General features: G+C 68.6%; 1 protein-coding gene across 5 annotated transcripts; it reads right to left on the bottom strand.

Annotated features, from left to right (window-relative positions):
* FGFR1 (fibroblast growth factor receptor 1) lies at window positions 1–27669 on the bottom strand. 5 transcript variants are annotated; one of them, XM_075444661.1, is made up of 18 exons: window positions 27609–27669; window positions 20687–20895; window positions 11685–11948; window positions 10943–11026; window positions 10283–10458; window positions 9216–9339; window positions 8323–8513; window positions 6785–6929; window positions 5194–5397; window positions 4509–4653; window positions 4238–4359; window positions 4011–4121; window positions 3719–3909; window positions 3453–3575; window positions 3218–3288; window positions 2364–2501; window positions 1815–1920; window positions 1–1700 (listed from the first exon to the last, which is right to left on the bottom strand). In XM_075444661.1, the coding sequence occupies exons 2-18, from the start codon at window positions 20775–20777 to the stop codon at window positions 1524–1526; spliced, it is 2463 nt and encodes an 820-aa protein (XP_075300776.1). In that variant the 5' UTR covers window positions 20778–20895; window positions 27609–27669; the 3' UTR covers window positions 1–1523. The 5 variants fall into 5 exon arrangements, with proteins under 5 accessions (XP_075300776.1, XP_075300777.1, XP_075300773.1 ...); XM_075444662.1 differs by lacking the exon at window positions 6785–6929 and adding an exon at window positions 7600–7750; XM_075444658.1 differs by lacking the exon at window positions 27609–27669 and having other exon boundaries at window positions 4509–4654; window positions 5201–5397; window positions 20687–20859.
* Window positions 27670–27805: the final 136 nt, after the last annotated feature.

Raw genomic sequence — 27805 nt, forward strand, 5'->3', positions numbered from 1 at the left:
GGGAGATGCCCTCTCCTCCCCGGCTCTGCAAACCGGTGCCAGCTCCGGAGCCGAGCTCGGGCAGCCGGGCACGGCAGCCGCCGCCGGGACAGAGACCGGCAGGCACGGATGGACAGAGCCAGGGGCATGGAGGGGCCGAGCGGGGGGCACGGACGGGCAGAGCGGGGGGCATGGTGCTCCGGACGCCGGTAAGGCACTGGCGGGCATCGCCCGGGAGCCGGGGCTGCGCCGGGCTGGGAGCGGGCACCGAGCTGGGCTGGAGGGGTTGGTGCCACGCGGCTCCGCTCCGGTGTCCCAGCGTGGGACCGGTGCGACCCCAGGCCCCCCACTCCTTCCCAAGGGAGCCAACCGCCGGGGCAGGGGCTGCAGCCCCCTCCCAGGGCACCGTCCGAGCCCTCACGGGCGCTGCCCCACGCCGAGGGCATGCCCGCGCCCGGCACCCCCGCACCAATATGGTGCCGCGGGCGCCTGGCAGGCGATGCCCGGGCGCGCGGGGGCCGGGGGCAGGCCAGGCACGTAATGACAACCTGTTCCCAAAAGGCATCGACACATTATTATCACTGTTTAATACAACCCCATATAAAACTGAAGCAGCAGCAGCAATTCTTACGGAGGGACCTAAACTGAAATAGGTTTAGAACATAATTTAAAAAAATAAAAACAGCAAAAGTAGCAAAATATATGAACTTTTTTTTTTTTATAGCAATTGATATCTACCAGCCACTAGTACCTTACTACCAAACTGGTATATCTCTGGTAACAACCCTTTTAAAAAGACATGTAAATATATATTCATATTTATACATATTTTTAGCTATGTACACAGGACTTCTGTTTTAGCACTGGTGTACGTGGCTGCCTCTGCGATCAGTGCTGAGCAACGCGTAGGCTGCGGCTCCCGCTCCCGCGGGGCTCGGTTGGCAGAGCCCGTCGGCGCGGGCGCTGCCGACCCGCGGCACCAGCCCCGGAGCGTCCCGGGCAGCGAGCGCTGCGCCGGCCGTGCCCGCCAGGATCCCGCCACGCTGACGCTCCCCGGCTCGTGCGGCTGCGGAAGCGCGGCGCTGGGCTCGGCTCAGCGAGCTCCCCGAGTCCCAGCGGAGCCTGGCTCTCCGTGCCCTGCCAGGACGGGCTGTCCCGAGGAGCGTGGCCAGCTCCCCAGCCGGGCGCTGCCCGCAGGAGACGGCTTCGGCTTCCCCAAGGGGAAATATCCAAGCACAGACTTCACGGAAAAGAGGTTTTCCAAAAAAAAGGAAACACCGAAACATCACCAGAGCAAAACCTTTGGGCTGCAGAGAGCTCACAGCTACGGCGGCAGGAGAAGCTGGCACGGGAGGCGGGTGGTTTTGGTTACGTGAGATGCGACGGTTGTGTCTCTGAACCCTTTCGGCAACAGCTCAGCACGAGCGGGCTGCGGGCAGCGTCCGCCGGCAGCCTGCGGGCACGGCACGGCACGGCGTGGCATGGCACGGCACGGCACAGCACGGCACGGCACGGCACGGCAGTCCCCGCTGGCAGTGCCACCCTCAGTGTCGCTTCAGCCCGCCGTTGGTGTGCTGAGGGGGGAACCGGGGAAGGCACGGCTCGTCTGGCAGGGGGTCGTGGGAGAAAACCGAGTCCTCCCCCGAGGAGCAGGTGGAGCTGCGCGTGTCCGGGAAGCCGGGAGAATACTGATCCAGCGGCATGGAGAGGTCCAGGTACTCCTGCCAGGGACGAACACCGCGGCCGGGCTCAGGAGGGGACCGGGCGTCCCCGCGGGAGCCCCCACCCCGGGCAGGGGGCTGCAGGAGCGGGCCCCTGGGTGCTGCCTCTCCTACCTGGTTGGAGGTCATGGCCACGATTCTATCCAGATCTTCCACCAGCTGCTTGAAGGTGGGTCTCTGGGAGGGGACGGCGTGCCAGCAGTCCCGCATCATCATGTACCTGGGTGGGCAGAGGGGAGGTGAGGGCTGAGCCCGGGGGGAGCAGCGGGGCACCCCCCACCCACGGCAGCGGAGCAGCACCCAGGGATGGCTGCCGGCGCCCGGCTGGGACTCGCAGCCAGCAAAGACGCTGTTCCGCGGATTTAGGGTGAATCCCCTGGGTGGAAGGGAGGGGACCCCCTGCCCACCCTCCGGCTGCGGGCGCTGGGAAGGGTGAGGGGCTGTCTGGGGAGGGGGAGCCAAGCTCCAGGGCCATCCCAGGACTCACTGCCGAGAAATGGCACCGGGAGAGGCTGGCTACTGCAGACAGACCGAGCTGATGGTTTTGCAGGGCTGGGAACTGCTGGGACAGTAACTCCGAGCACCTGCCTGTGCCCCCTGCCCGGCCCCACGCTGCATCGGGTGCCGGCACCCCCCTCGCCCCCAGCCCAGCGCCGCACTCACAGCTCGTTGGTGCAGTTGCTGGGCTTGTCCATCCTGTGACCTTCCTTCAGCAGCTTGAAGAGCTCCTCGACGGGCACGCCGGGGTAGGGCGAGCCGCCCAGCGTGAAGATCTCCCACAGCAGCACGCCGAAGGACCACCTACCCGGGGCGAGGAGGGCAGACGCTGGGGCACCCGGCTCCCATGGAGCCGACACCCCCGTCTCACAGCTCTGGGGACAGCTAGCACCTCGTTTGCTGGGAGGGACAAGCACTAATTTCTCTACTGAACGGGTTGTGAAGCATTGGACCAGCCTGCCCAGAGCAGTGCTGGGGTCACCATCCCTGGAGGGGTTCAAAAATGTGTGGATGTGGCACCTCGGGACATGGTTTAGCAGGCGTGGGGGTGATGGGTTGGTGGTTGGACTTGATGATCTTAGAGGTCTTTTTCAACCTTAACGATTCTGTGATTCACCAAGAGCTTTGATCTGCTCTGCAAGACAAAGGAGTCCCAGCGCCAAATACAGTCTGGATTCACAATACTTCGCCTGCTGACGCTAACTGCGCTTTCATTAAATTAAGACGAATCCCGTCTGGTGCACCTCGCCGCGGCGCTGCGCCGCGAGCTGCAGCGGGGCAGGATGGGACCTCGGCAGGCGGCCGCGAGGCGCAGGCAGCGATGCGGGCAGTGACGCGGGCAGCGAGAGCGCTGCTGGACAGGGGACCCAGAAGGGCCACGTCCCCCCGCTCTCAGCAGAGCGCCCGGCAGCCAAGCGGGGTTCCCCCCACCCTGGCAGTCTCGGCTCCCTGTCTCCCCCCGGCCCAGCCCACCACTTGCGAAGCCGGGCAGGGCGCAGGCGTCGGCGGCCGCTACTCACACGTCGCTCTGGTGCGTGTATATCCGGTCGAACAGAGCCTCCGGGGCCATCCACTTCACCGGCAGCCGGCCCTGGGACACAAGCCACCTCGCGTCGGCTCCGTGCTCCAGAGAGCGGGGGTCAGGGGGACAGCCCTGCACCCCCGCAGCACTGCCAGCGCGGGCTGGGGCGTCCCCGGCATGGGCAGCGCCGCCGCCCTCGCCCACCCCGGCGAAGCCCCTCGCCCGCCACTCACGTTTGTCGTCTTCTTGTAGTAATCTATGTGGTGGATGTCGCGGGCCAGACCGAAGTCAGCGATCTTCATCACGTTGTCCTCGGTCACCAGGACGTTCCTGGCCGCCAGGTCCCTGTGGATGCACTGACCGAGCGCGGGGCCGTCAGGTGGTCCCTGAACCCCCCGGATGCTTCCCCACAATGAGACGGGCTGGGAGGGAAGGGTGCATCCCCCCGAGCCCAGCCACCAGGCTCCCCACCCCACCCCGGCCCCCCAGAGCTCCTCACCTTCTTGGAGGCCAGGTACTCCATGCCCCGGGCCACCTGGTAGGCACAGGAGACCAGGTCCTTGAAGGAGAGCTGCTCCTCGGGGACGCGGGCCGGGTTGTAGCAGTACTCCATGCCGGGGGGCCGCCGGGCTTGCAGGTACTCCCGCAGGTTGCCCTTGCTGGCGTACTCCACGATCACGTAGAGGGGTCCTGCGGGGACGGCGGGATGAGCCGCCGGACCACGGAGCGGGGGGTCCCGTCCCCGTCCCCGCGGTGCAGGGCCAGCCCCCTCCCCGCTCGCGTGCCCTCACCGTCCTGCGTGCAGGCTCCCAGCAGGTTGATGATGTTCTTGTGCTTGCCGATCATCTTCATCATCTCCATCTCGGAGATGAGGTCGGACAAGTCCTTCTCCGTGGCGTCAGCTAAAGCGGCGGCGAAGGCAGCGGTCGGGGGGTGCCAGGCTGGGCCCCCCCGTGTCGCACACACCCGGCCCCAGCCTGGCTTCGTGCCAGGATCCCCCCTTCTCGTCCCCACTTACACTTGAGCATCTTCACCGCCACCTTGGTGACGCGGTTCGGCTTCTCCTTGTCCAGGCCGATGGCTTCTGCCAGCACCACCTGCCCGAAGCACCCTTCGCCCAGGGGCTTGCCCAGGATCAGCCTGCCGGGAGGAGAGACCCTGACGCGGGGGCCGCGGGGGGACGCTGGTAAACGGCGTCGGCGGTGCCGCCATCCTCACCCAGCTCCCACCCGGGCTGCTCCGGCAGCTCGTCCCCGGGGCAGAGCCGCCCCGCGCGGACGGGACCTCACCTGTCCCGGGGCAGCTCCCAGCGCGGGTCCTCGGGGAGCTCGTACTCGGAGACGCCGGCCAGCATCGGGGTGCCGCTGGAGGAGAGCCGCGAGGGCCGGACCAGCATCACGCCCGAGTTCATGGAGGAGCTGGAGTCGGCCGACACCTGCACCGGGGGGGACCGTGGGTTACCTTCACGCAGCGCCGGGTCCCACCACCGGCTGCCCCGCCGCGAGGGAGACGCTGACCCCGACCCTGCCCGCAGCCCCCTGCCCGCAGCCCCCTGTCCGCAGCCCCTCCGCGCTGCCTCCACGTTGTGCCCGGACGGAGCAATCTCTGATTACTATCCGGCACGCTGACGCTGTGCAACGCACGCCCTGGGAGCGCTCCTGTCCCCTCCGGGTGTAAAATACGCTCTTCCACTCGAACATCAGATCGCTGCAAATCCTTCTGGTGCTCCCCACCGCCGCCGCAGAGCCCCGCCAAGCGGGGACCAGGAGGGGCCGTGCAGCCCCCCCATCGCTGCCGCTCCGGGACGCAGCCCAGGACGGTCCCCCCCGCGCCACGGACGGGCACACGGCTGGACAGGGTGGCACAGGCAGCAGGGCGAGATGCTCCCGGGTCTCTCCCACCCATCCTCACCCAGATCCCCCCCCAAAAAGGGCAGGCCCCCCAGTAGGTGCAAACAAACCCCCTCTCTACTTTCTGTTACCTGTCTGCGCAGGGGGATGCTCTTGGCCAGCTTGTGCACGGCCAGCTGGCTGTTGAAGTCCGTCTTCTTGGTGGTGCTCTTCATCTTGTAGATGATGACGGTCACCACCATGCAGGAGATGAGGAAGGCCCCGGTGCAGTAAATGATGATCTCCAGGTAGAGGGGGGACGTCATCATGGCCGGGGTGTCCTCGATAGCTGGGTCAGCGTGAATAGGGTGTTAGCACCCACCTGCCCGCCTGGGGCCGAGGGCTGGAGGGGTGCTGGGGGAGCCCCCCGGCCCCTCCCCGTGCTCAGCAGGGACACGTTCCGCATCGCCAGCGTGCGGCCGGGACCGGGGAGCTGCGCGCCCACCCTGCGGGGAAGGCGCGCGTGCCCCCCGGGCTCCTCGCCCCCACAGCCATGCGCCTGGGGCGGGTGGGAAGGGGTCTGCTGAGAGGCGTGGAGGGGGGGACAGTGCCCGTGTCCCTCGGCTGGGAGCGATCCCAGCAGGGCGGCACTGGGGATGCTCCGGCATCACCCCGCAGGGACAGGCACCTCGGGCACCCCCGGGGACGGGTCCCCTTCCCAGGTGCTGTGCTCTGCCCGCACTGGGAGCTGCAAGTCCCTGGGGCCCGGGGGTTACCCTGAGCGTGGTGGGGTGGAGGGGGCCATCCAGCAGTCCCCGGGGCTGCGGGCATCCCGGTGTCACTGACATTGACTGGGGACAGCTCGGGGCAGAGCAGCCAGAAGCATCTCCAGCGGCAGCGACCTGCTGTGGGACCCCCGGGCTGGCGGGGAGGAGGGTCCCAGCCCTGCTGTGCCGTGGGGCAGACCCCGCTTTGGTGGCTGCCGGTGGCAGAGGAGGTGGCAGTGCCACCAACAGTTCAGGGCAGCCGCAGCCACGTGGCATGGTCCAGCGCAGCCGCAGACCACGGTGAATCCGGCAGGGTGGGAGCTGCCATTGCATCCCCCCCCCGGCAGCCCCCCCGACCTGACCCCCCAGAGAACAGAGCCTCAGAGAGAGCTGGAAGAGGGAGTCGAAGCTTTCTGTCCCACCTCCGAGCACACCCGGCTGACAGAGCAGCGGCTGATAACGGGGAAAGTTTTTGGCTGGAAAGCAACAAGCATGCAGCACCCCAAAAACTTTCCTGGCAGCTGTTATCAGCTTCGGTCCTTGCAGCATCGATGCCCGAGGAGCAGCATCAATGCGGACGGGGCCCGGCGTCCCCGGCAGCGCAGCAGAAGCGACCCACAGCCCCGGCACGGGTCCTGCGCCGCGGGGCAGGGCCAGCTCCCCGGCGGGCAGCGCTGCCAGCACCCCCAAACCCCGGGCACGCCGTGCCCCCGGCGCGGGCAGCGCTGGCCGTGCCCCGGGGCGCGGGACCGTCCTGCTCCGGCGGAGCAGCCCCTGGTTAAGTTCCCCCAGGTATGCATCGCCTGGGCCAGGGAGAGAGCGGGGGGCAGACCCCAGGTGGGGGTGGAGGGGGGGCACGCAGCGGGGACGCTGCCCAGCCCGGGGGCAGGGGTGGGATGTGCTCTCTCCCGGACCGCAATGCATACGTTGGAAAGGAGGGAGGAAAGGGAGAGGAAGAGGAGTATATACCTTCGAGAACTGTCAACCATGCAGAGTGATGGGAGATCCCAATAGAATTACCCGCCAAACATGTATACTCCCCAGCATCCTCAAATGAGACATTCCTTAAGTGAAGGACTTCCATTTCCTTGTCTGTCGTGTTAACGCCAGCCGTCTAGAAGGAAAAATGGAAGCAGAAAACGGAGAAGCAAACGACATGAGATCTTCTGGGAAGGAGGCCAGAGAGGAGGGAGAGCCCAGTCTCATTTGCCAGACCCCCGGGGAGCAGACAGAGACCACTGCAGACCTGCTAGAGAGACCCTCAGGATGACCACTCATCCAGGCGGACCTAAGGAGATGCTGGTTAAAAACCCTTCACCAGACGGAGCGTCCTGCCCATCGGAGCATGCTGGCCATGGGCTACATGGAGAAATCACCTCAGGCAGAGCCGCCGGCTGCCGGGTACGACATGGGGAGGCACGAGGACGGAGACGGGAGGACGGAGCGGGGAGGGCAGCACAGACGGGGGATGAGGCACCGTGCCGTCCCCAGCCACGCACCGACGGGGCTGGCGCGGTGGCAGCGCCCGCAGAGACCCGGGTCGGCGGTGCCGGACCCCCCAGGCACCCGGGCAGTGCCGGTGTCTGCGTGGCAGGGTGGGAAGCACGGAGGAGAGACATCGGGGGATACACACACAGCACAAAGCCTGGCCGGCCCCGCTGAGTATTTTTCCATGGTTTATCGCACCAGAAACACAGCAGAAACAAGAGAGCCCAGAGTTTTGTTTTCCCCCGCCGGGGACTGACGGTCCGAGGAAACACCCCGCCGGGCGTTCTTCCGATTACCTTTCGCCAGAGGTCTGGTGACCGTGAGCCACGCAGACTGGTTGGCCTCGCCAATATAATTGGAAACCTTACAAACATACTCCCCGCTCTCCGCCTCTGTCACATTATACAGGGTCAGCACCTCCGCGTCAGAGCTATTAATCCCCGAGTGCTGGAACAGACCAACAAGATGGAGTCACGTTGACGCGCTCAGCACCGGCAGCGCCCGCAGCATCGGCACCCGCTGCCGGGCGGGAGGGACGGGGCTGCGCACGGGGGCCACGGGAGGCAGGGGCAGTGACGGGGCTGCGCCCCGCTCCCCCCGCGACCGGGCCGGGGAGGGCTGCGCGCCCGGGGGTTGGCGCGGCGGCCGGTTTGCTGGCCACGAGCGGGACCGCGGGGCGCAGAGGGAGCTGCTCTCGCCGGGTCGGGTCAGGGGCTCAGCTCCCCACCCCCAGCACCGTGCTCGCTCCCCGGCTAGCCCACCCACCCCTGTGGTGTGTGCCTTGGGGGCTGCAAAGGGAAACGGCCGAGGAGCCGGGCAGCCCTCCCTGCCCACCGCCCTCCCCGTGCTCCTGGGGCACCCCGGCGTGGGGCCAGGCGGGCTGCCCGCGGGTCTGGGCCTCCGGCCGCCGGTGGTCCCCAGCCCAGGGGGCTCCTCTCGGCCGCCCTGCCCCGCTCCAGCCCCCCGGGACGGCAAACCTGCGGCGCCGCGGGCTGCGGCAGCCCGGCGGGCGGCTTTACCTTCAGGATCTGCACGTAGGGCAGGTTGTCGGGGCCGATCTTGCTGCCGTTCACCTCGATGTGCTTCAGCCACTGGATGTGGGGCTGCGGGTCGCTGTAGACCTTGCAGACGAACTCGACGTTGCTGCCCAGGGCCACCGTCTTGTTGGCGGGCAGCCCTGCCTGCAGGATGGGCCGGTGCGGGGACCGCTCTGCAGCACCCGGGGAGACGGGGCACCTTACGACGGGGCTCGGGGTGCTCGCCCGCACCGCTGCACCCCGGGAACCGCAGTGCTCCCCTCCCCAGGGACCCCCGCCGCGGGGAGGGAGCAGCCTGGAGGGGCTGGGGACGGGGACAGGTGAAAACCCAGGGCGCGGGGACGTCGGTACCTATTCGTGGGGTCAGAGGTCAAACAAACCTAGCGAGGGCCCCGGCCGTTAACAAAGCGGCTGCCACCGCGGTGAGTCAGCATTAACAGACCCCTCCGTCCACCTCGCTGACTGCGCCCTTCACTTTGCTCAGTGTAATCAAATTAAATCACATTTTTAATGGTTCATTTACTGGCATTTAGAGCAGCTCCACATGTGGAACCGCTCAGACCAGCCTTCCCAGCTGGGAATTATGGCTAATAAGGCGATTAGAAAAAGTTTCTGTCTGGTCTATGAAATTATTTCCACCACAATTAAAAACCCCCAGAACGGGTTGAGGGGAACCTTCCGCCCGCCCGCGTGCGGACCCACGGTGCCGCAGGGGTGCGTGCCGGGGCGGGCGGCCGTGGCGACGGCGAGCGTGCCCTGACCCCACCAGCGCTCCCCTCCCCAGCTCCCCAGGGTGCAGCACCCGCTTCCGCTGGGGAGGGGGCTGCGGACGGGGACCCCCGCGGGGCGAGCCCTCCCCGCCCCGCGCTCCTCACCCACGACATCCAGCTGGTAGGTGTGGTTGATGCTCCCGTATTTGTTCTCCACGATGCAGGTGTAGTTGCCCTTATCGGACGGCACCACCGAGTCCATGATGATGCTCCAGGTCGCGTAGCGGACCTGGGGGCACGGGGACGACGGCAGAGCCGGTTACCGGTGGGCTTGAGCACACAAGCCCCCGTTCCCGTCAGAGCTGGCTCAGCCCCCTGGCCCCCACCACACAGGCACGGCATAAATCTCCCTTTGAGGTCACCGCTGCCCTTCCCTGCGGAGGGACCGTAATCGCTCCCAGCTGCCCCGGGACAGCCTCGCCACGCAGCCAGCCGCGCCGAGAAGCAGATGTCGCGAGCTGTGCGTGATGGGCGCGCCCGGCGCGCGGGGACACCCCTCTCCGGCGGCCCCAGCGCGGAGGGAACAGATCGGAGTTGTTCCGCTGCCGCCCGGGAAGAGCCGCGGCGAGAGGGCAGGGTGCCGGTCGGCGGGAGGGCAGCGTCGCACCGTGCGCCCGCGACGGCTCGGTGGGTGCTGCCAGGCAGGCACGGCTCCTCGGGACGGGTCCCTGCGGCTCAGCTGGGCTGTGAGAGCTTCCCGGGACCCCCCCGGGGCACAGGGACGGCTTTCCCACCCCCACCCCCAGCCCCAGAGCTCGGGGGGCGAATGTGGCCCCTGGACCCAGGACAGGTACCCTCCAGGCTGCTGGCACCGCTCCTGCCAACCGCTGCCACGCCGGGGATGCCGAGACCCCCTCTCCTTGGCCAAGACCCCTCTCCTCGGCCGGGATTAGGCTGCGCCCGCCGCCCCGTCCCCCCGAGGCCGAGCGGGTGGGAGCATGGCGCAGAGCAGGTCACTGCCGTGGGGCCATTTTGCAGCAGGAATGCCGCAGGGGCCCATCTGCCCACGCCGGGTGCTGCGAGGGGAGGGGGCTCAGTGCCTCTTCAGCTGCGGAGCCCCTTCCCCATCCTCCCCCTCCCCGCATTGCCCCGGAGCGAGCCCTCCGGCTCCGGCCCCTCGCGGGGTGCAGAGCCGGACCGAGCCCAGGGCAGCTGCCCCCCGGCGCCGGTACCTTGTAGCCGCCGATGCGGTGGTCGGGTTTGAACTCCTTGCCGTTCTTCAGCCAGCGCAGCGTGGGGTTGGGCGTCCCGCTCGACGGACACTTGAATTTCACCGTTTTGGCGGCGGGGACGGCGTGGAGCTTCTTCTCCATCTTCTCGGGATAGGTCCAGTACGGAGCGATGGCCTCTGGGGAGCAGAGCCGGGGGCTCAGCACGGCCGGCGCGGGGCCCCCGGCCAAACCCACCGGGGCTTCAGCTCCGGCATTTTGGTCCTGGTTTCACCCCGGGGATGCCGAGGGCAGGGCTGAGCCGGGCAGCGGAGAGGCGCGGGCAGCTGAGCCTGGCTCTGCAGCTCCCAGACACGGGGCGCTACCCGGGACCCCCAGCCCCCCGCGCAGCCCTGTCCTTGCGAGGCGCAGGCTCAGCAGGCGTGGCGGCAGCCGCAGGCACCCCGACGCAGCCATGCCGGCACATCCCCTTGCTCGGACCAGGCTGCTTCGCCCCCGGTGCCCCCAGACCTGCTCCCCTCGCCGAGCCCTCGCTGCCGCCGGGTGCCCTGGGCTGGAGCGGGACCCCCTGCCCACCCTCGCCTGCCTTTCTCCCTCCCTGGGGGATGCCGGCAAGTGTGCCCAGCTGCCCCAGCACCAGGGGCAAACCCATCTTGCACGTACGGTTTGGCTTGGTGTTGTCTGCCTCCTTCTCCTCCGAAGAGGAATCATCTTCGTCGTCATCATCCTCCGCGGAGGGCAGCGCGTCTGCGAGAGAAGAGACAGCCCGGCTGAACGCCCGCACACAGACCCTTCCCTTCCCCAGGGACCGGAGCCCGGGGGGCTGGCAGGGAGGCGCGGGCACGGCCCCGAGCATGGCCAGGCTGGCAGTGCCTGCTGCCCCCACGCTCGCCGCCGTGGAGCGATTTGCCCCCCGAGGTGATCTCAGAGCTCCCCGCCGTGGGTCCCAGCACGGCTCCTCGTGCCTGGTGCCACCAACCCCTCCGGGCTGGCAGCCGAGACCCTGCGGGCACAGAGCTGCCCACGCCTCGGCAGACACCTCCCGACCTCGAGCGATCGTCCTCCTCCAGCTCCCGCTCCGCCAGCGCCGACGCGGACCCCGGCTCACCCCCAGCGCGTGCCCGCTCCTGCGGGCAGCCCCGCAGCCCCCCAGCCCCACGCAGACCAACAGGCGACAACCTCCAGCTGCTCCTCCCCGCACCGCAGCCGGCGGGACGTCACCGCGCCGCGCCGGGAACTCCTCCGGGCACCCCTAAACCGCACGCCAGCCCCGAACTCACCGCGCAGGCAGCCAGATCCGCGCGGGCCCGGCCAGCACGCGAAGGCGTGCGGAGGCAGCCTGCTCCCTGCTCCGCAGCCCGGCCCCGGGCTGCCCCTTCCCTGCCTGCCCGGGGCCGCTACGAACCTGAGACGTTCACGGAGAAGTAGGTGGTCTCGCTTCCCGAGGGGCTGTTGGTCATGCAGGCATAGAGCCCCGAGTCCTCGGGCACCGCGTCCCTGACCTCTACCTCCTCCCCGGTAATGCGCGTCCGGTTGTTCTCGGCCAGCTGGACGCCGTCGCGCACCCAGTTGATGCTCTGGACGTCATCCCTCAGCCGGCAGCGCAGCTGGAGGAGGTCGCCGGGGTGGGCCGAGTGGGACTCCACTTCGATTTTTGCTTTGGGCAGAGCTGGAGGGGTTAGGAGAGAGAAGAAGGGAGGAAAAAAAAAAACAAGAGGAGAAAAGAAATAGAGACCAGAGGAAACCATGCTGCTGCTGCTGCTGCTGCTGCTGCTGCCGCCGCGGCTCTGTGTTAATGAGGCAACATGCGCTGCTGGGATGCTCCCGCCGCGGCACCGGCGGGACCGGGGACCGGCTGCCCCGGCGAGCCCAGGGCACAGGAGCCGGCGGCTGCAGAGCGGAGGGGAGGCAGAGGCTGCGAGCACCCCAAGCAGCACCAAGCACGTCACCCCCCGGCAGGACCCGCTCGGGAGTTCAAAACCAGCCACGCACCCCTCTTGCCACGCACTGCTCAGCCCAGAGGTAGGGTGCCTGGCAGGGGCTGTGAAATGGGGGAGAAATGGGCAACTTGAGACATCTCAGGCAGCACCAGCTGCTCGGGCAGGGTCCGGCCTCTCCCAGGAGCATCCCAAATCTCTGCTCGGCTCTGCCGCTGCGCAGGGGTCCCGGGATCCCCCCCCCACCAGCGGGCAGCCAGCGAAGCGGGCTGGGGTCCCCGTGCCTTGCCCCGGTTAGAGCGCTTGGAGGCAGGGGCAGGAAGGCCAAGGGGGGCGAGGGGCTGCGCCAGGACAGCAGGCAGAGGAGCGAGGGGCTGCGAGAGGCATCGCTGGGAAAGGTCAGCCCAGGGGAGCTCCAGCAAAACAGCTGCCGGCCGCAGCGCTGCCGCTCGCAGCGACGCTGGGCAGCGAGAGCTGCAGCTGCTCCCCGATGCGACACTTGTGCGAGCAGCACAAAGATCCTTTCTCTCCATCCTGCTGCTACGTGATCCCGTCTCTCCTGGCCCCGGCCGTGCAGACGTGGTCCCGACCTCCAGCGCTGCCCTCCACACCCTTTGCGGTGGTGCGTGCGTGGCTCTCCCGGTCCCTGGGACCCCTGGGCTTCAAACCATCCCCTCAGATCCCACGGCAGGGTCCGGGCTGCTGCGGCTCGGCGGGTGCGGGGCTCCCAGCGACGGTGCGGGGCGGACGCAGCGTGGGCATCGTCCCGGGCAGGAGCCCCGCGGGAGGCCGGCCTCGGGCGGGCTGGCGGCCAGAGCCGATGGTGCCACGGGGCTGCGGCCGAAGCCCTGCACGGCGCAAGTGCTCGGCATCCGAGGGGGCCGGAGCAGGGGCTGGAAAATCCCAACAAAGCCTGCGCAGGCAGCCCAGCAGGAACAGCCTGGAAACGGCCAAACCTCAGCTGACCGGCGGCTCGAGGGCTGTCGTCCCCACGGACCGAGCCGCTCGGCGGGCACGCAGCCCGCAGGCACCGTGCTCCGGCCACGGGGGTAGGAGCAAAGCCACAGCTCTCCCTCGGGACCCACACAGCCCCCGACGAGCAGCGCAGCAATTTGCCAAATGGCAGCTAATTACGAACGCCCGCAGCACCGGCGTGCGCGCCGGAGGGGCTGTCTCACCGCAGAACCGACACACGCCATCACCCTCCCCTCTCGGTGCCCACCGAGCCGGGCAAGCACAGCCTCTTCCCTTCTCCCAAACAGCCGAAAGCGGCCCAAGGTGCCCGCCTGCGCCAGACCCCCCTGGTGAGACCCCCGAGCCGAGCCAGCGCAGGCAGGGAGCGCAGGCTGGCAGCCAGCAGCGCGGGGCCAGGGCCGCAGCGAGGCACCGCTCCTCCCGGGACCCTCCAGCCGCTCTGTGCTGCCGAAAACAAAAGCTCAGCTCTTCAGAAACTCATCTACCACGTCGTCATCGGCACTTTGCTTTCTGGCCACTTCTCCTTGTACCGACGAGAAGCTTCATGGGGAAAACATCTCTGAGCGGCTCCAGAGCTTCTCCTTCCTCTCTTCCCGGGGACGCAGTCCCTCTCAGCTGCTGGAGGCAGAAGCCGGGGCTCCAGGCCCACCAGTGCCAGGCTACCAAGCGTTTCAGCCTGGAAGGTGCAGACTGGTGGGAGCCCCTTAGGCGGCAGGGGAAGGCTTTTGCTTTTGCAATCCTTTTTTCCCCATTTTCCTCTCGCAGCCCGCAGGATGGGCACTTCTAGGAGCTCCGATTTGTGTTTCAAGTGATTAGTCACAGGCGTCTTCCATCGCACACAACGCGGCAGCCATGTCCCGTCGCCGTCTGCCAGAACACCATGGGACTCCGTAACACCACGTCCTCCTGCCCGCCCCGACTCCCTTCTCAGAGCAAGGTCAGCGAGCGATAAGCAGCCACGAAAACCCAAACCAAGACGAGAGGCAGAGCTGCCGCCGTATCTGCCCCTTCCTCGCTCCCCAGCACGCTGCTGCGCTCAGGTCTGCACGCACCGACCAACTTCTTCCCTACCGAGCAGCACAACCCGCCGCAGGTGCCTGGAGCTGCCGAGCTCCCCCGCCGCCCACGAACGTCCCCTGACGTCCCTGTTGCCTGTCCCAGGCCACCCGCACGCCCGCACACGAGGAGTCGTGCCGGTTCTCACGCAGCTCCGGAGCTCAGCACCGCACGGCCGCGGTGCTGAGGTGCGGTGGGTGCTGCTGCACCGCAGCCGAACCGACGCCGGGCCAGCGCAGGATCCGTTCCAGCCAGCAAAACGCCGCTGCGGTTCAAGGGCTCGTACAGGTGCCCCCTCACCGAGCCTGCCCGAGGGACCACCACGGGCTCCTGCCCATCAGCTCGTCCGGAAAGCTCTGCGGGAAAACCATGGCGGCTCGGGGAGCTCCTGCCAGCCCCGTGCTCCACAAACACCTCTCAGCTGGACCTGGGGGTAGAGACGCTCTTTGGAGGGAGGGAAAACGTCGACGCCGGGGCTCGGGGCCGCAGCGTCCCAGGCGCAGGCGGTCCCTCCCCATGCGCCCAGCATCGCGTGGGTCCCCAGGGCACCCCGTGCAAGGAGCACCACTCCCCCAGGCCATCGGACCGCGGGCTCCGCTGCGCCGAGGAGCCCGGGCGGGCGGGGGTCTGCCGGCGTGTGGGCAGACTGCTTTTCAAAGGCAGCAGCCCCCTCCCCCAGCCCCCCGAGCCGGGGGCTGCTTTGCATTAACAGCATGACCGGGGAGGCACGGAGGCGTCGAGCGTGATGGACGGGCGAGGGGAGGCGGAGGGCAAGGCAGGACCCTGCCCTTTGGTAACCCAAAGCACATCTCTGGCACTCAGGGATAAGGCGGAAAACGCGGCATGGTGGGAACGGCCCGAAAACGAATTCACAGGCTAACGAGCATGTCCAGGTCCGCTCGCCCCCGGGGCGGGAGCGGGGCCGGGGCGATGCTGCTGCGGGGTCCCGTGGAAGCGCAGGGACGGCAGCGGGTGCAGCGTTACCGGCGTGCCCTCCACGCACGCTGCTGGGGTGAGCCCGTTTGATCACCGGGCTCCATCAGCCTGAAGCGTCTCTTTCACAGGTTCTGCTTTCTGTAACCGAAACCACGGCACCAGGGCAGCCCCTCGGCAGAGCCCGGTCCCGTCCCGGTGCAGCGGGGACAGCGCGGGGAGCAGCCCCGGCCCCGCCGATCGCCCCTCCGCTTGCAGCCCAGCCCCAGAGCGAGACGCACGCTGCAGCGGCCAGCGCAGCCCGCCGAGGTTTTATTGCTTTGTTCCAGCTTTGAAATGGAACCAAGAGCGGAGCCGAGCCTGGCGAGCGCCGGCCAGATGGAGAGTGTCACCGAGCACGTGTAACTGTCACCGGGTCCCCGGGGATGGCTCCCCGGGGGCAGGGGCGCGGGGCAGCCGCCCCGGTTAACCCCCAGACCCCATCCCGGCACAGCCCGCCATGGCGATGGCCACAGCGATGGCCACAGCGATGGCCACAGCGATGGCCACGGCGCGGCCAACAAAGCGGCGCGGGGACAATGCGGGCGGGGGGCGCGGGGCCGCCGGTTGCCCTGGAGACCCCAGCGGGGCTTTCCGAAGGTATTTCCTGAAGAAAAAGCACACACATGCCCGGCAGCCCCGCTAATCCCCACAGGAAGCGCGCACCGGGGCGCCGGGATTGGCTTCTTTCATATTTAAAAAGCTCCTGGCCCTGCCGGCCCCCCCAGCCCGGGCTGTGCCGGGGGGATGCCCCGAGGGGGGATGCCCCGAGGGGGGATGCCCCCAGCAGCATCCCCGCACCCCGGGGCCCTGCACATCCCTGGCTCCCCTTTCTCGGGAAAGGCTGCAGCAGGGAGATGCCAGCAGGAGAGCATTAGGGGCTCAAGGCACCCATGGCTCTTCCTCAGGGGGCTCAAGGCACCCACGGCCCTTCCTGGTGGGGTCTCAAGGCACCCCCAGCCCTTCCTCGGGGGGCTCAAGGCACCCCCGGCCCTTCCTCGGGGGGCTCAAGGCACCCACTCTTCCTCGGGGGGCTCACAGTACCCACGGCCCTTCCTCGGGGGGCTCACGGCACCCACGGCTCCTCCTGACCACACCAGCCCAGGAGGCAGTGGGCTTCTCCCCACCCTCCGGTCCCCCGAGGCTTCCTCCGCAGGGAGCGGGGATTTCTGTGCTGCTCCGGGCACTCCCGCTCTTCCCAGCCCGCTCGTCCGCTGAAGCAGCAAAGCTGTCAGAATAAATCCACCGCCGTCCCCCCGGGACACCCCGGCCACGCTCAGACCCCTGCAGCAGCTCGGGACGCAGACCCGCACCCTCGGCTGCCCCCAGGCGCGGGACGGCCGGGGGTCCTGCCCATGGGGGGGGCACAAGCGAACACCCCCATCCGCACACGCGCCTGTGGCCGGCTGCCGGCGCAGGCAGAGTCCGCGTTCGCTCCCCACGCCCCTCCCGAGCAGCCCCCATGGGGGGCTCGGCAGCCAGCCAGCCCCCCGACACCCCCTTGCAGCCCCTCGCTGTGGGGCAGCTCTGCGGCCCAGGCTCCGGCACAGCGCTGCCGCTTTTCCCAAAGACTCATATTTCTTTTTTTCCTCCCCAATTAAGGGCCGGAGTGACAGCATCCGAGTGGCAGGGCGGGAGGCGGGGAACAAGGCTGCTCAGCGGGCTGGGAGGGGAGGACACGGCCGTGCCCCGGTGCGGCTGCTGCGATCGGGTCTGGGGGAGCAGGGGGCTCGGAGCTGCGGGTGGGGGCTGCGGGACCCCCCGAGCTCTGGTGACAACCCTGGGCTGCTGCCACCAACAGCAGAAGCGCAGGGGACCTCAGAGCTGCTCAGAGGGCTCCAGCGGGAGTCGACACCCAGAGCTGCAGAACAAGGAGGGGGGCTGGGCAGCGGGGAAACGGGGGGCACACAACACCGAGGGCCAGCAGCCCGCCCGGGGAGCCGCGGGGACAAGCTGAGGACCCTCGCTGTGCCACCTCCGGCGATGCTGTGGCTGGTGACAGCGTGTCCCAGGCTACGGCGGTGCCAAACAGCCCCCAGCATCTCCGCTGCCGGGGGTGGGGGGCGCGGATTAGAGCCCCTAGGCTGGCGGGTAATGCTCCCACCAGCACTGGGCGAGTCTCGGGGAGAGGAGGAGGAGGAGGCAGCAGATCCCCACGCTCACAGAGGTCCCCAGGGCCGCCCGGGCTCAGCACGCTTCCAGCCCTGGCCTTCTGGCCCCTGTTGGGTCTGGAACAAGACCCCCTGGACGAGCCCGGAGCCAGGGCCCCCGCAGACGGGGCTGGGGGAGGTCAAGCCTGCGGCCAGCTGGGCTGGCCGGGACATGGGGCAGACCCCTGCCCCGAAGGGGGCTCGGCTGCGCAGGGAGGGGGCTGCAGCCCCAGGCTCCTCTGCCAAGCCCCCCGCGCCGGAGGGCAGACGCATCCCCCGGGAAAGCATCCGCTGCGCCGGGGCTCAGCGCGCCCCAAAACGGCAGGACCCCCGCTCCGGGACACGGCTCCCCGCGACGCGGCCGCTTTGCACCCCGAGGCGGGGAGGAGGCAGACCCCGAGCAGCAGCGAGGACAATGGCAGACGAGGAGAGGGGAAAAAAAGAAAAAAATCCCCTCGGCAATTTTCTGCAGGTTTCCATTTAACCCGCAGACAAAGCCCGGCTTTGTGAGGGAGGGCGATGGAGGCTGCTCACGGAAATTTCTTGGCTTTTCCCCTTAACTAGGGGTCTTTTTTACCACCTCCAAATTTAGGTAACTGTAAAATGCAGTAAGTGCCCATTAATATTTTATTTGCTGCAGATTTTTCGGTAACAGGAGCGAGTCCCCAACAAAGGCAGAGCTCCCAAGCCCCCTCCCCACGCCACGAGGAGAGGGGGGCCGGCGGCCGAGCATCCCCCTGCGCAGCGAGGCAGGGGCCGCTGGCCGGGCGCGGGGGATTACTGGCTCCCCGAGAAGGCAGCTCAGCCGCCTCAGAACCGGGAGGAAACTGAGACCCCATAAACATCCAGAACAAAGTCTGGGGAAGCGGCCGCCTCCGCCGCGGAGGGGACCCGAGTGCGGCCGCGCGGCTCCCCGGCCGGCACGGGCGATGCTCCCGAGCCGGCGGCAGCGGGGCAGCGAGCCCAGCCCGGGGACACGGTGCCCCACGGCACGGGAGCTGAGCCCCCACGCACACCCCACGGGACCCCAGACTCGCCCCCGGCCGCGTCTGGAGCCCACCCTGGTGGGTGACCTGCAAGGTGCTGGCGGCACGGTCCCGGCCGTGGGTCCTGGCTCTTCCCGTCCCGCACGTCCTGCCGGGAACATTCTGTTCCCAGCAGCCGGCCCCGGGGCCAGGGACGGGCTCTGCCCCAGCCGGCTCCCGCTGCGGCACTAATTGGGCCGCCCTGGTGAGAACCGCGTCGGGGAGCGCTGCCACAGGGCATTGTCAGCCCTGGCATGAGGCTGGCGAGGAACCAGCTCCCCCCGCTCCGACCTCTCCTCCTCCGCTGCCGCCGCCTGACGCGGCTCCCCAGACCCTCCTGGGGCTCCTCCAACACCCCGCACCCCACCTCTGCTCTAATCAGCCCCGGGCCTGAGCAGGCGGGCAGCCTTCCCGACAGCCGCGGCCGGGTCCGCAGAGCCGCTCTCCCGGCAGCACGAGAGCCATCCTCAAACCAAACACCGCCAGGAAACCTCTTCCAGGAAGAGCGATCTCCTGAGAAAAACATGTTTACCGCTGTCAGCCGCGTTATTGACACAAGCGGGGAGCGAGCACGCCAATGGAAAAATCTCGGAGACGCTCCCCGTGAGCGATGCTCTGCCCGGCTCCTCTCCGCAGCCCGCGGCTCCCGGGGACCGCGCGCAGCCCCGGCCATGGCGCGGGACGCGCCCGCAGCCAGCGTGCTGGGTACTGCTCACACCCGGGGCACCGACCCCGGCCCGCAGCACCACGGCACGCTCCCAGCCCGGATCTCCCGGTCAGCACCCACCGTGGCCGGTACGGGGACCCCAGCCGCAGCGCGCTTTGCTCACTGGTGCCAGCTCCCGCCCGTCCCATGCCCTGAGCCACCAAGGGACCGGGGCACGGGGAGCAATGCTGAGCCCCGGGGCACAGCGAGCAATGCTGAGCCCCAGGGCACGGGGAGCGATGCTGAGCCCCGGGGCACAGCGAGCAATGCTGAGCCCCAGGGCACGGGGAGCGATGCTGAGCCCCGGGGCACAGTGAGCGATGCTGAGCCCTGGGGAGTGATGCTGAGCCCCGCGGCACGGGGAGCGATGCTGAGCCCCAGGACACGGGGAGCGATGCTGAGCCCCAGGGCACGGGGAGCGACGCTGAGCCCTGGGGAGCGATGCTGAGCCCCGCGGCACGGGGAGCGATGCTGAGCCCCAGGACACGGGGAGCGATGCTCAGCCCCGGGGCACTGCGCAGCACCCTGCCCGCGCCGGCAGCACCGGCAATCTGCCTCTCGGGGCTTTTGGTGGGAGGCAGAGGGAAGGGGGAGCGAGCCTCAGAAAGAAAAGCAGTACCCCACAGCCCAGACATTCTTGGGTAATTAAAACCAAAAGGCAGTGAGTCCGGAGCCCTGCGCGGCGGTGCCTGGTCTGTTTATTCTCTGCTGCACCGAGGGGAAGGCCAAGGCTTTGAAATGCCAGAGCGGTGCTTTCTGCCGGGGCCGGCTGTCTCCGGGGCCAGGCGACCCGCTCAGCCCCGCCACCGCATCTCGGGGTGCCACCGGGCTCCGGGGCTCCGCAGGGCTGCGGCAGGGGCAACCACAAGCCACGAGCCCTGGGAAGGCTTTTGGGGGCGAGCAGCGATGAAAAGCGAGCGCGTTCCCCTTGCCCAGGGCTGCAGGAACTGCCTGAGCCAGCCCCGGCTTTAGGGGGGCTGCGGTGGGCAGGGGGGAGGGCAGTCGGAGCGCAGGGCTGCACCGGGAGCTGCCACAAGCAGGGCACGCTGACGGCAAACCCGGCCCTGCGGGCATCCCCAAGCTGGGAGCAACGCCAGAGCATGCCGGGGGTCTCCACGGGGTGCATCTGTCCCACGTGCTGTGCCCACCCCACGTGCTGCGCCCACCCCACGTGCTGCCAGGGCCTGCACCGGTGCCCTGCGCCCAGTCCCTCGGCCTCAGCCGCCGAGCCCGGGAGCAGCCCGGTGCCCAGCAGGGTGGGAGCAGGCTTCACACACGCCTCGGGCTGCAGGTCGTCACGGGCAGCACGCGCTGCGACACGACACGACCCCCCCAGGGACACAGCCCCCGGCGTCTGCCTCCTTCCCCAAACCAACAACGTCGCGTTTTGCCACAGTATCCCTCCTGGTTTAAAACGTCCACAGGTGACGCTGGAACCGCGCTGGAACTTTCCGCGCCCACGCAAACAGCTCTCGGCACACAACGCGCGCCGCGTCCCCCTGGCAGCAGCCGCAGGACATCGCCGGGGAGGGACGGCCCGGAGGAGGGAGCCGGGCGCTCCCGGCGCGGTGGTCTGCTCCTCTTACCTTGGTCGGGCAGGGTGGGGGCCGGCCTGGCAGCGGAGAGCGCGGCTGTGACCAGCACAGCCCAAAGGATGAGGCACCGCCAGGTCAACATCCCACTGCTGCGGCTACTGCTCGGCGACGGCGCTCCGCAACTCCCACTCCATGGGGACCCCGGGCTGGCCCCGGGCGGGCGCGGGGGGGGTCTCCGCCGGGCCGTCAGCCCCTCCGAGCTGCGAAGGAGGAGAGCAGAGTCAGGGCAGGGCGAGAGGCAGCCCCAGGTCCCACCACCCAGCCCCTCCGCGCACGGCGGGTGACGCTCCGGAGCACCCAGCCGGAGAGCGGGGCGGGCAGCTCCCCACCGACCCCTCGGCAGCCGCCCGCGACCCGGCGCTGGCTGCCAGGGTTATGTTTTCCCGCACGAAAGCGCTGATGTGTCGATAGCAAAACCGCTGGCGAAGCAGAATCGAATGCAGCAAAATTTCCCAGAACGGTGGGAGAAATCTTCAAACGCCCGTTAAAGAAAGGGAGATTTCTGCTCTCCCGCTTGCCTCTGGTTTGTGCCCAAAAGGGGACTCCCATGCGGACCAAAATGCCGCAAAATTTTTGAAATAAATCCCCCCTTGGCCCAAGCCGGGTGATCGCTCCCAGAAATTTCTTAAGTCTTCTTTAACTTTGCTCAGATGAAAAATGGAAAATAATCTCACAGCCTTGGCAGCTCTGCGGGACAGGGAGGTGTTTCCGCCGGGCTCTGGAAGGCCCCTCGCCCCGGCGCGCGCATCTGCGGGCAGATGCCCCCCCGCCTCTCTCCCCTGGCCCCACATGGGGACCCAGCCCGGGACCCCCAGCCGCTCCAGGACAGCGGCACCTTGCTCCGCCGCGGCAAACCCCACGTGTCCAGACCGAACCCTGACGCTGTCCACGTCACCGCTCCGCACGCCCGGCGAAGCCGATCCTGCTGCGACCCCCAGCCCCTCCACCCCCATGGGATCCACGGGGCTCGCGCGCAGCCGCCCCTCGGCCCCGCTCCCACCTGCGGCAGATCCCCCTCCACCGACAGCTGTTTTCGGAGCGGCCGTCCGGGGAGAAATCCCCCGGCTTCCAGGGCCAATGCCGCAATTCGCTCTCGTCCCTGCCAGCTCTCACGCTGGGCTCTCCAGCTGCCGGACCCCTCGGGCCCCCTCCCCTCCCCTGCCAGGGGACCGCTGCGTGCGGCAGCCATCGGAGCCGGGCTCCGGCACAGGGAGAGCCGGAGGAGCCCGATCCCGGCTCAGGGTGCCCCGGCGAAGGGCCCTCCATGGCCCTCCTCCCTCCTGGTCTGCAGCTCTGCCAAAGCACGTTCGAGGGGGCCGCCGGAGCCAAAGCCCGAGCCCAGCCGCCCCGGACGGCCGCTCCCGGCAGCGCGGAGGCGAGCGAACCCCGCGCTCCACCCCCGCGACACATCTGCGGCTCCGCAGCAGCCCGGGACGGCGGTCCTGACACCGGCCATCGCTAATCGTCCCACTGGGCTTTGCTGAAGAGTTGCCGGCGAGATCCTTGCCCAGTTAATTGCACAACCCGAGCACAGCCGTGCCGCGGCGGCCGCCACGCTGCTGGCCCCGGACCAGCCGGCGGCCGATGCTCCGGCACAAGTGGAAGGACCAGGGTGTGGACAGGATGATGCCACCCCGAAACCTTCCTCCAGGCTCGGGCAGCCAGAGGCCAGAGCAGCTCCCCGGGGCGCAGCCGTGCCTCCACGCCCCGCAGCCCTCGCCCCGAGCTCACCCCGCTCCTCTCCCGGTCGACTCGCGCTCGCCGGAGCCCGGTGCCGAGCTGCCAACCTGCCGCGTGAACAAGTGCTTCCTTTTGCCGTACGGCGTCTGTCGAAAGTATGCGCTGTTAAAACCGGTGAGTAATAACCCTGGTGAGTAACACGCCGCTACTCATCCTCCCCACGCACGCGGTCCGCCGGAGCTCCAGCTACCCGGTCACCGCCTCTCCTGCTGCAGCGAGGGAGCGGGACCCTTCGCTGCCCTCGCCCGACGCGCCCGCTTTTCCCTGGGGATGGGCTGAGCAGGCGCCGGAGCCGGCCCCGAAGGGTCCCGTTGAAGGCCGGGTGCTGCCCGGGGAGCGCAGACCCCCTGCGCAGCCCACGGGAACGCCGGCGGGGTGCGGGGCTGGGGGTCCGGCTGCCTCCACCCTGCCCCACTGCGCTGGCTCCGGCCGGCACCAGGGCATTTGGGACCCGAAGTATTGACACAAGCAGGCGGGCAGGGAAACGCGGCACCCAGCAAACACCGGCGTTATCGGCAAGCGCCCGCGCGCCCGGGCGCCAGGCAGCGCGCTCCAAAATAGTTATTGAATGTTAACAATTTATCAGGGTTTGGAAGAGGGAGGGGGAATTCTTCGTGGGGGAAAAAAAAAAAAAAAGGTCTTTGGTATTTCTGGAAATTATTTTCTGTCTCTAAGTGGTTTTGTTTATCGACAGCACATGCTCCCCGGAACATGCCCTAATGCGGAGCGTCTGCGTGGGCCTCCGAGCCGGCCCCGCGCCGAGGGGAGGGAGCGATGGAGGGATGGAGGGAGGGAGGGATGGAGGGAGGGAGGGGAGCCCAGCGCCTCCAGAGCAGCAGTTCCTGAAAAATGAGTCAGTGCTGGCTCGGCCCAGCAAAGCCCTTCTGAGCTGCACCTCGGAGCGGGCGCCTGCCAGCGGATTCAGGGGCTCGACAGCAGCGTCTTTCCATGGCGGACGGACGGCTCGGCAGCGCAGGGCTCCCCGCGCCCCGGACAGTCTCTGCGAGGGGGGGACGCTGCCAAGATCCCCAGGGAGCACGCGGCCGGTGCTCAGCTCCGTGGGGCGGTGGGAGAGGCCTCGCCGGGGCAGGGGGGTGCAGGGCAGGACGCAGCCCGCACACGGGGTCCGGCCAGGCATCTCGGCTCCCTCCGGACAGGCTCGGCAGCACCCTGGGAAATCCTGGTGTTCGGAGAGGAGCGGATGCTGCAGGGAAGGGGCACTGCAGACCCTTCCCTCCGTAAAATGGAGCCTGGGGAGCCCCCCAGCCTCGGCGAGGAGGCGAGGAAGCGGGGAGAGTGCTCCTACCTGTGCAAACAACGGCATGGCTCTTCGCCATGTTTATACGGCTTTCATATAAATCCCTACAGGAAACCGTCTGCGCGGGAGGACGGCAGCTCGAGCGGGGAGGGTCCCCAGCTCCCGCCAGCACCGTCCCCGCTCCCCACAGCCCCGGCACGCTGCGATTTACTGCTCGGGGCTGCACTCAAACGACTAAAAATGGAAGCAGTGAGAGCGGAGCCAGGGTTAACCGCTGCTTGGAGACCTGCCTCCGAGGCTGCAGCTACAACCGGCCGTCACACCCACGGCGCTCAGCTATTTCGGCGCGGTGACAGACACCCCTGTGCCCACCTGTGCACCCCCCCAGGCACGCGCTCCCTGCACACCCGCCCCTCCGGGAAGATGCTCTCAGGCTGCCTTCGCACGCCCGCGTGTCCAGCAGCACCAGTCTCGTGCAACTGGTCTCCCCGTCATCCTCGGACACCCCTGGGTACCCCGTCTCCCCGTCATCCTTGGGCACCCCGAGGTACCCTGTCTCCCCATCATCCTCGGGCACCCTCAGGTACCCCCGTCTCCCCGTCATCCTCGGGCACCCTCAGGTACCCCGTCTCCCTGTCATCCTCAGGCACCCTCAGGTACCCCGTCTCCCCGTCATCCTCGGGCACCCCGAGGGCTGCACTTTCACCCCTCGCCTCTCCCACGCCCGTGAGTCACCGCGCTGTCCCAGGGACGCAGCACAAGACGGGACCTTCCATGCTCGGGCGGCAGCCGAACGTTTCTGCGCTGAGTGTAGTGGGGAAGCCCCTTGCCGTCCCGCGGCTCGTCCCCGGGAATGCGTCCGAGGTGCCAAAAGCCGGAGCAGGGCGCCTGGCTGGGCGCCCGGGGGCTGGAGCCCAGGCTCAGCGCGGGGCGTCGCACGATGCTGTGCGGTTCCGCAGGGGAGCCCCCGATCTCGTCCCCCAGAGCAGGGTCCCGGTGCTCGTGCTGACGGCAGGGAGCTGCCACCGGCCGGCTCGGTGGGGCTGGGGGGCCTCTGGACCGGGGCACTCGCCGCCGCGTCCCCGTCGGAGCAGAGCTGGCCCCTGCAGCAGCCACCACGTCAGAGCGGCCCGGAGGCAGCCGAGCGCCGGGTGCCTCGGCGCCAGCAACCAGCCCGTAACGCAGCAGCCAGGAAAACAACAGGGCAAGGCCAGACTCAACGCGGAGAAGAGCCTGAGCTCGGCTCCCAGGTCCGCCAGGCTTCAGGAGCCCACGGTGGGGGGCTGCACCCAGCTTGGGGCCACTCGTCCCTCGGGATGGAGGGGTGGTGACTGCCAGCGGGACACCCTGCCCTCCAGCCTCAAAATACAGAAAGGAGACTCGATTTTCCTCTGAGGCTCAACACAAAGAGCCCTCCAGGCGCCCTTGGGGAGGAAGGGCACGCCAAAGGCAAAACTCGTGGGCGACGCAGAGCAAAGCCTTTCCCTCGCCCAGGGCTCCTCGCCCCAGCCAGCGGCTCGGGTCAGGAACCAAGTATTTGCTGAAATAAAAAGCAAACACAACTGCAAATGTAACTATAGGGAAAATCTATAATGCTTAAAGCAGACACATGCTTGGAAAAATAAATATCCAACTGTGCAGCACACATACTGCGTTAACCCTTCGCGGGCACACGCGCTGCAGCCGGCCGTGAAGCCTTACAGCTCCCAGGGCAGCTCTAAGCACCGGGATCACCGCGCGCTGCAGGCACCCAGCGGCGAGGGACAACGGCGTGTGGGGCAGGAGCGATGGGGAGAGGCCCAGCCTCATCCACAGATCTCTGAACCAGCTCAGTTTTAGAAGCATCCTCAAATTCAGGGATCCCTACGCGAGGGCTTGACTTTCAGATCTACAGAGCATCCGTTGGTACCCGAAAATCTCCACTGGGCTTGTACCACTGGCTGCTCTAGGAGGGGACTGGTCCAGGAGAGGGACACTGGGACACAGCCACCACCTGCCATCCCCTGGAGAGGCCGAGGCCAGTCATCCCGCCTGGGAGGGAGCTGGATGGGGTTTTCGCTACGTTCAGCTCCTCGGAGGAAAGCTGCTGGGAGGGGAAGGACACACACTTCTCCAGCAAACACATCCCCGACCGCCTGCATCTGCCTTTGTGCCCAGCAGCAGAAGGTCCCCGAGGGGGTAGGAAGCTGAACCGCTGGGATGGGACAAGGACCTGCGACCCGGCCGCAGCTGAGCGGCCCCTGCTAGCTGCCAGGGCGTGGGGGGCCGGAGCACCGGGGGGAAACCAGCGGGGGCCGGAGGCAACGCGGCTCCCACTCCAGTGTACGTCTGTGGGCAGATCAATAAGCAGGGAGCTCCAGTTCCCACCTGAAGGCAACCCAGGCTCCTTCCCAGCGCTCCCACCGCCGGCACCTCGCAGGCAGCAAAGCCCGGGGCCGACGGACGCGCCGCGGGCTGCTTCTGCCCGGCGCTGCTCCCGCCTGCACCCCGCCGGGGCAGGGACTGTTTGTTTTAATCCTCTCTGAGCAACACAACGAAAAGGCAACAGTGCATGGCAGCCACCGCGGAGGTTGCGGGAGGAAGTGCTCCTGTGGGGGGAAAATGGCTGCTGGCCAGCGCGGTCGGCAGGGTCCGCGCGCCCGGGGCTGGGCAGGGCGGCTGCCCCCGCGGCCCCCTCGCACCCAGAGACCTCCAGCCGGAGAGCAAACCACCGCCTCCGCCCGGGCGCCGATCCCAGCTTCGCTCTGGCCGGGACCCCGGCGAGGCTGCCGCCTCCCAGCCCGTCCGCTTCGCTAACGCGAGCAGCCGGGCAAACCGCGCTGCTCGGGTTTGAACATTGACGGGGAGGAAGCCGCACCGGCCAGCCGTGACCCTCCGGGCGCGGGGCAGCGACCCAGGCACCCGGGCGGAGACGGGAATCGCCAGGCGGCTTCGTTGCCCCTCGGTGTAACCTGAACGCGGACACGCTCTGCTCCCGCCTCGCTGGCTGCGACCGCGGCCCCGACAGCAAAACCCACCAACGCTGCACCCCGCCGCGCCAGCCGAAGCCCACCCCGGTGCCGAGGGCTGCGCCCGCCGGCCCAGCAGATAACGGAGCATCCCAGGCGGAGCCGGCGGCCGCGCCGCGCTCCCCGCGCGTTCGCCGTGCACCGGGCAGAGCGATTCCCGGAGACCGCGGAGAGTCTGGAGGAAGGCGGCTCTCGGGGTCCCCCCGTCCTCGCAGGCAGCTGGCGAACACAAAGGGAAACTCAAACCCCGGGACCGCGTTCTCCCCAGCACCTCCGTCCTCCGCGACCACCGCAGCGCCCCGGAGCCGAGAGCTGAAACAAAACCAAGCCCAGCTCCTTCTCCATCTTTTTCTGGAAGCCGCGAGGCTCCCGCTTAGGAACTTTTCGGGAACAAGGGACCAGGCAGCAACTCGGAAAACAGCCCCCAGCCCCCCGGCCGGGCCCCCCCGCAGCCCGGAGGGGTCTCGGGCCCCAGCCCACCCCGGGACCGGGGCTGCGGGGAGGTTTCCAGCCTCGGCTCGGCCCGAACGACGGGCTCGGACCCCACCGCGTTTCAAAACTGCCCCCCCCGGGGGCTGCAAACCGGGGACCCCCGGAGACCCCGCCGCCTGCCCCCACCCCCCCAACCCGTGGGGTTGCAAACCGGGGACCCCGCCGCCTGCCCCCACCCGACCCGGGGGCTGCAAACCGGGGACCCGCTGCCCGCCGCCCCCCGGGGGCTGCGAACCGGGCCCCCCGGAGCCCCCCGGTGCCGCCGTCGAGCCGCTCCGCCACGGGCGACGGGCGCACCGGGAGGACGGCGGGGGGGAAAGGGGGGGGGGACACACTGCAGTGTCCCCGGCTCGGGACCCCCCGCGTCCCGCCGCACGCAGCGCTGCCCCGCGACCCCGGCGCCGCCGCCACTCACCGGAGCCCCGCGCGGTGCCCGCCGCCGCCGGGAACAATGGAGCGGGCCCGGCCGGGCGGGAGGCGCAGCCCCGCCGCGTCACAGCGGCCGCCCCACGGCGGGGCCGGCCCCGAGCTGGCGGCCCGAGGCGCTCCCGGGGGCGCGGCCGCACCGACGGCCCCGCTGCCGCCTCCTCCCGCCGCCCCGCACCTCCCCGC

The sequence above is a fragment of the Opisthocomus hoazin genome, chromosome 28 (assembly GCF_030867145.1).
Source record: "Opisthocomus hoazin isolate bOpiHoa1 chromosome 28, bOpiHoa1.hap1, whole genome shotgun sequence".
NCBI lineage: Eukaryota > Metazoa > Chordata > Aves > Opisthocomiformes > Opisthocomidae > Opisthocomus > Opisthocomus hoazin.

Excerpts from the sequence above, each read along its gene's own strand:
- FGFR1 (XM_075444662.1), bottom strand. The coding sequence starts at position 20,777 with ATGTTGACCTGGCGGTGCCTCATCCTTTGGGCTGTGCTGGTCACAGCC. Across the intron at positions 7,751-8,322 it reads CCTACGTGCAGATCCTGAAG|CACTCGGGGATTAATAGCTC; the intron begins GTAAAGCCGCCC and ends GGTCTGTTCCAG. Across the intron at positions 4,122-4,237 it reads GGCGGTGAAGATGCTCAAGT|CTGACGCCACGGAGAAGGAC; the intron begins GTAAGTGGGGAC and ends CCGCCGCTTTAG.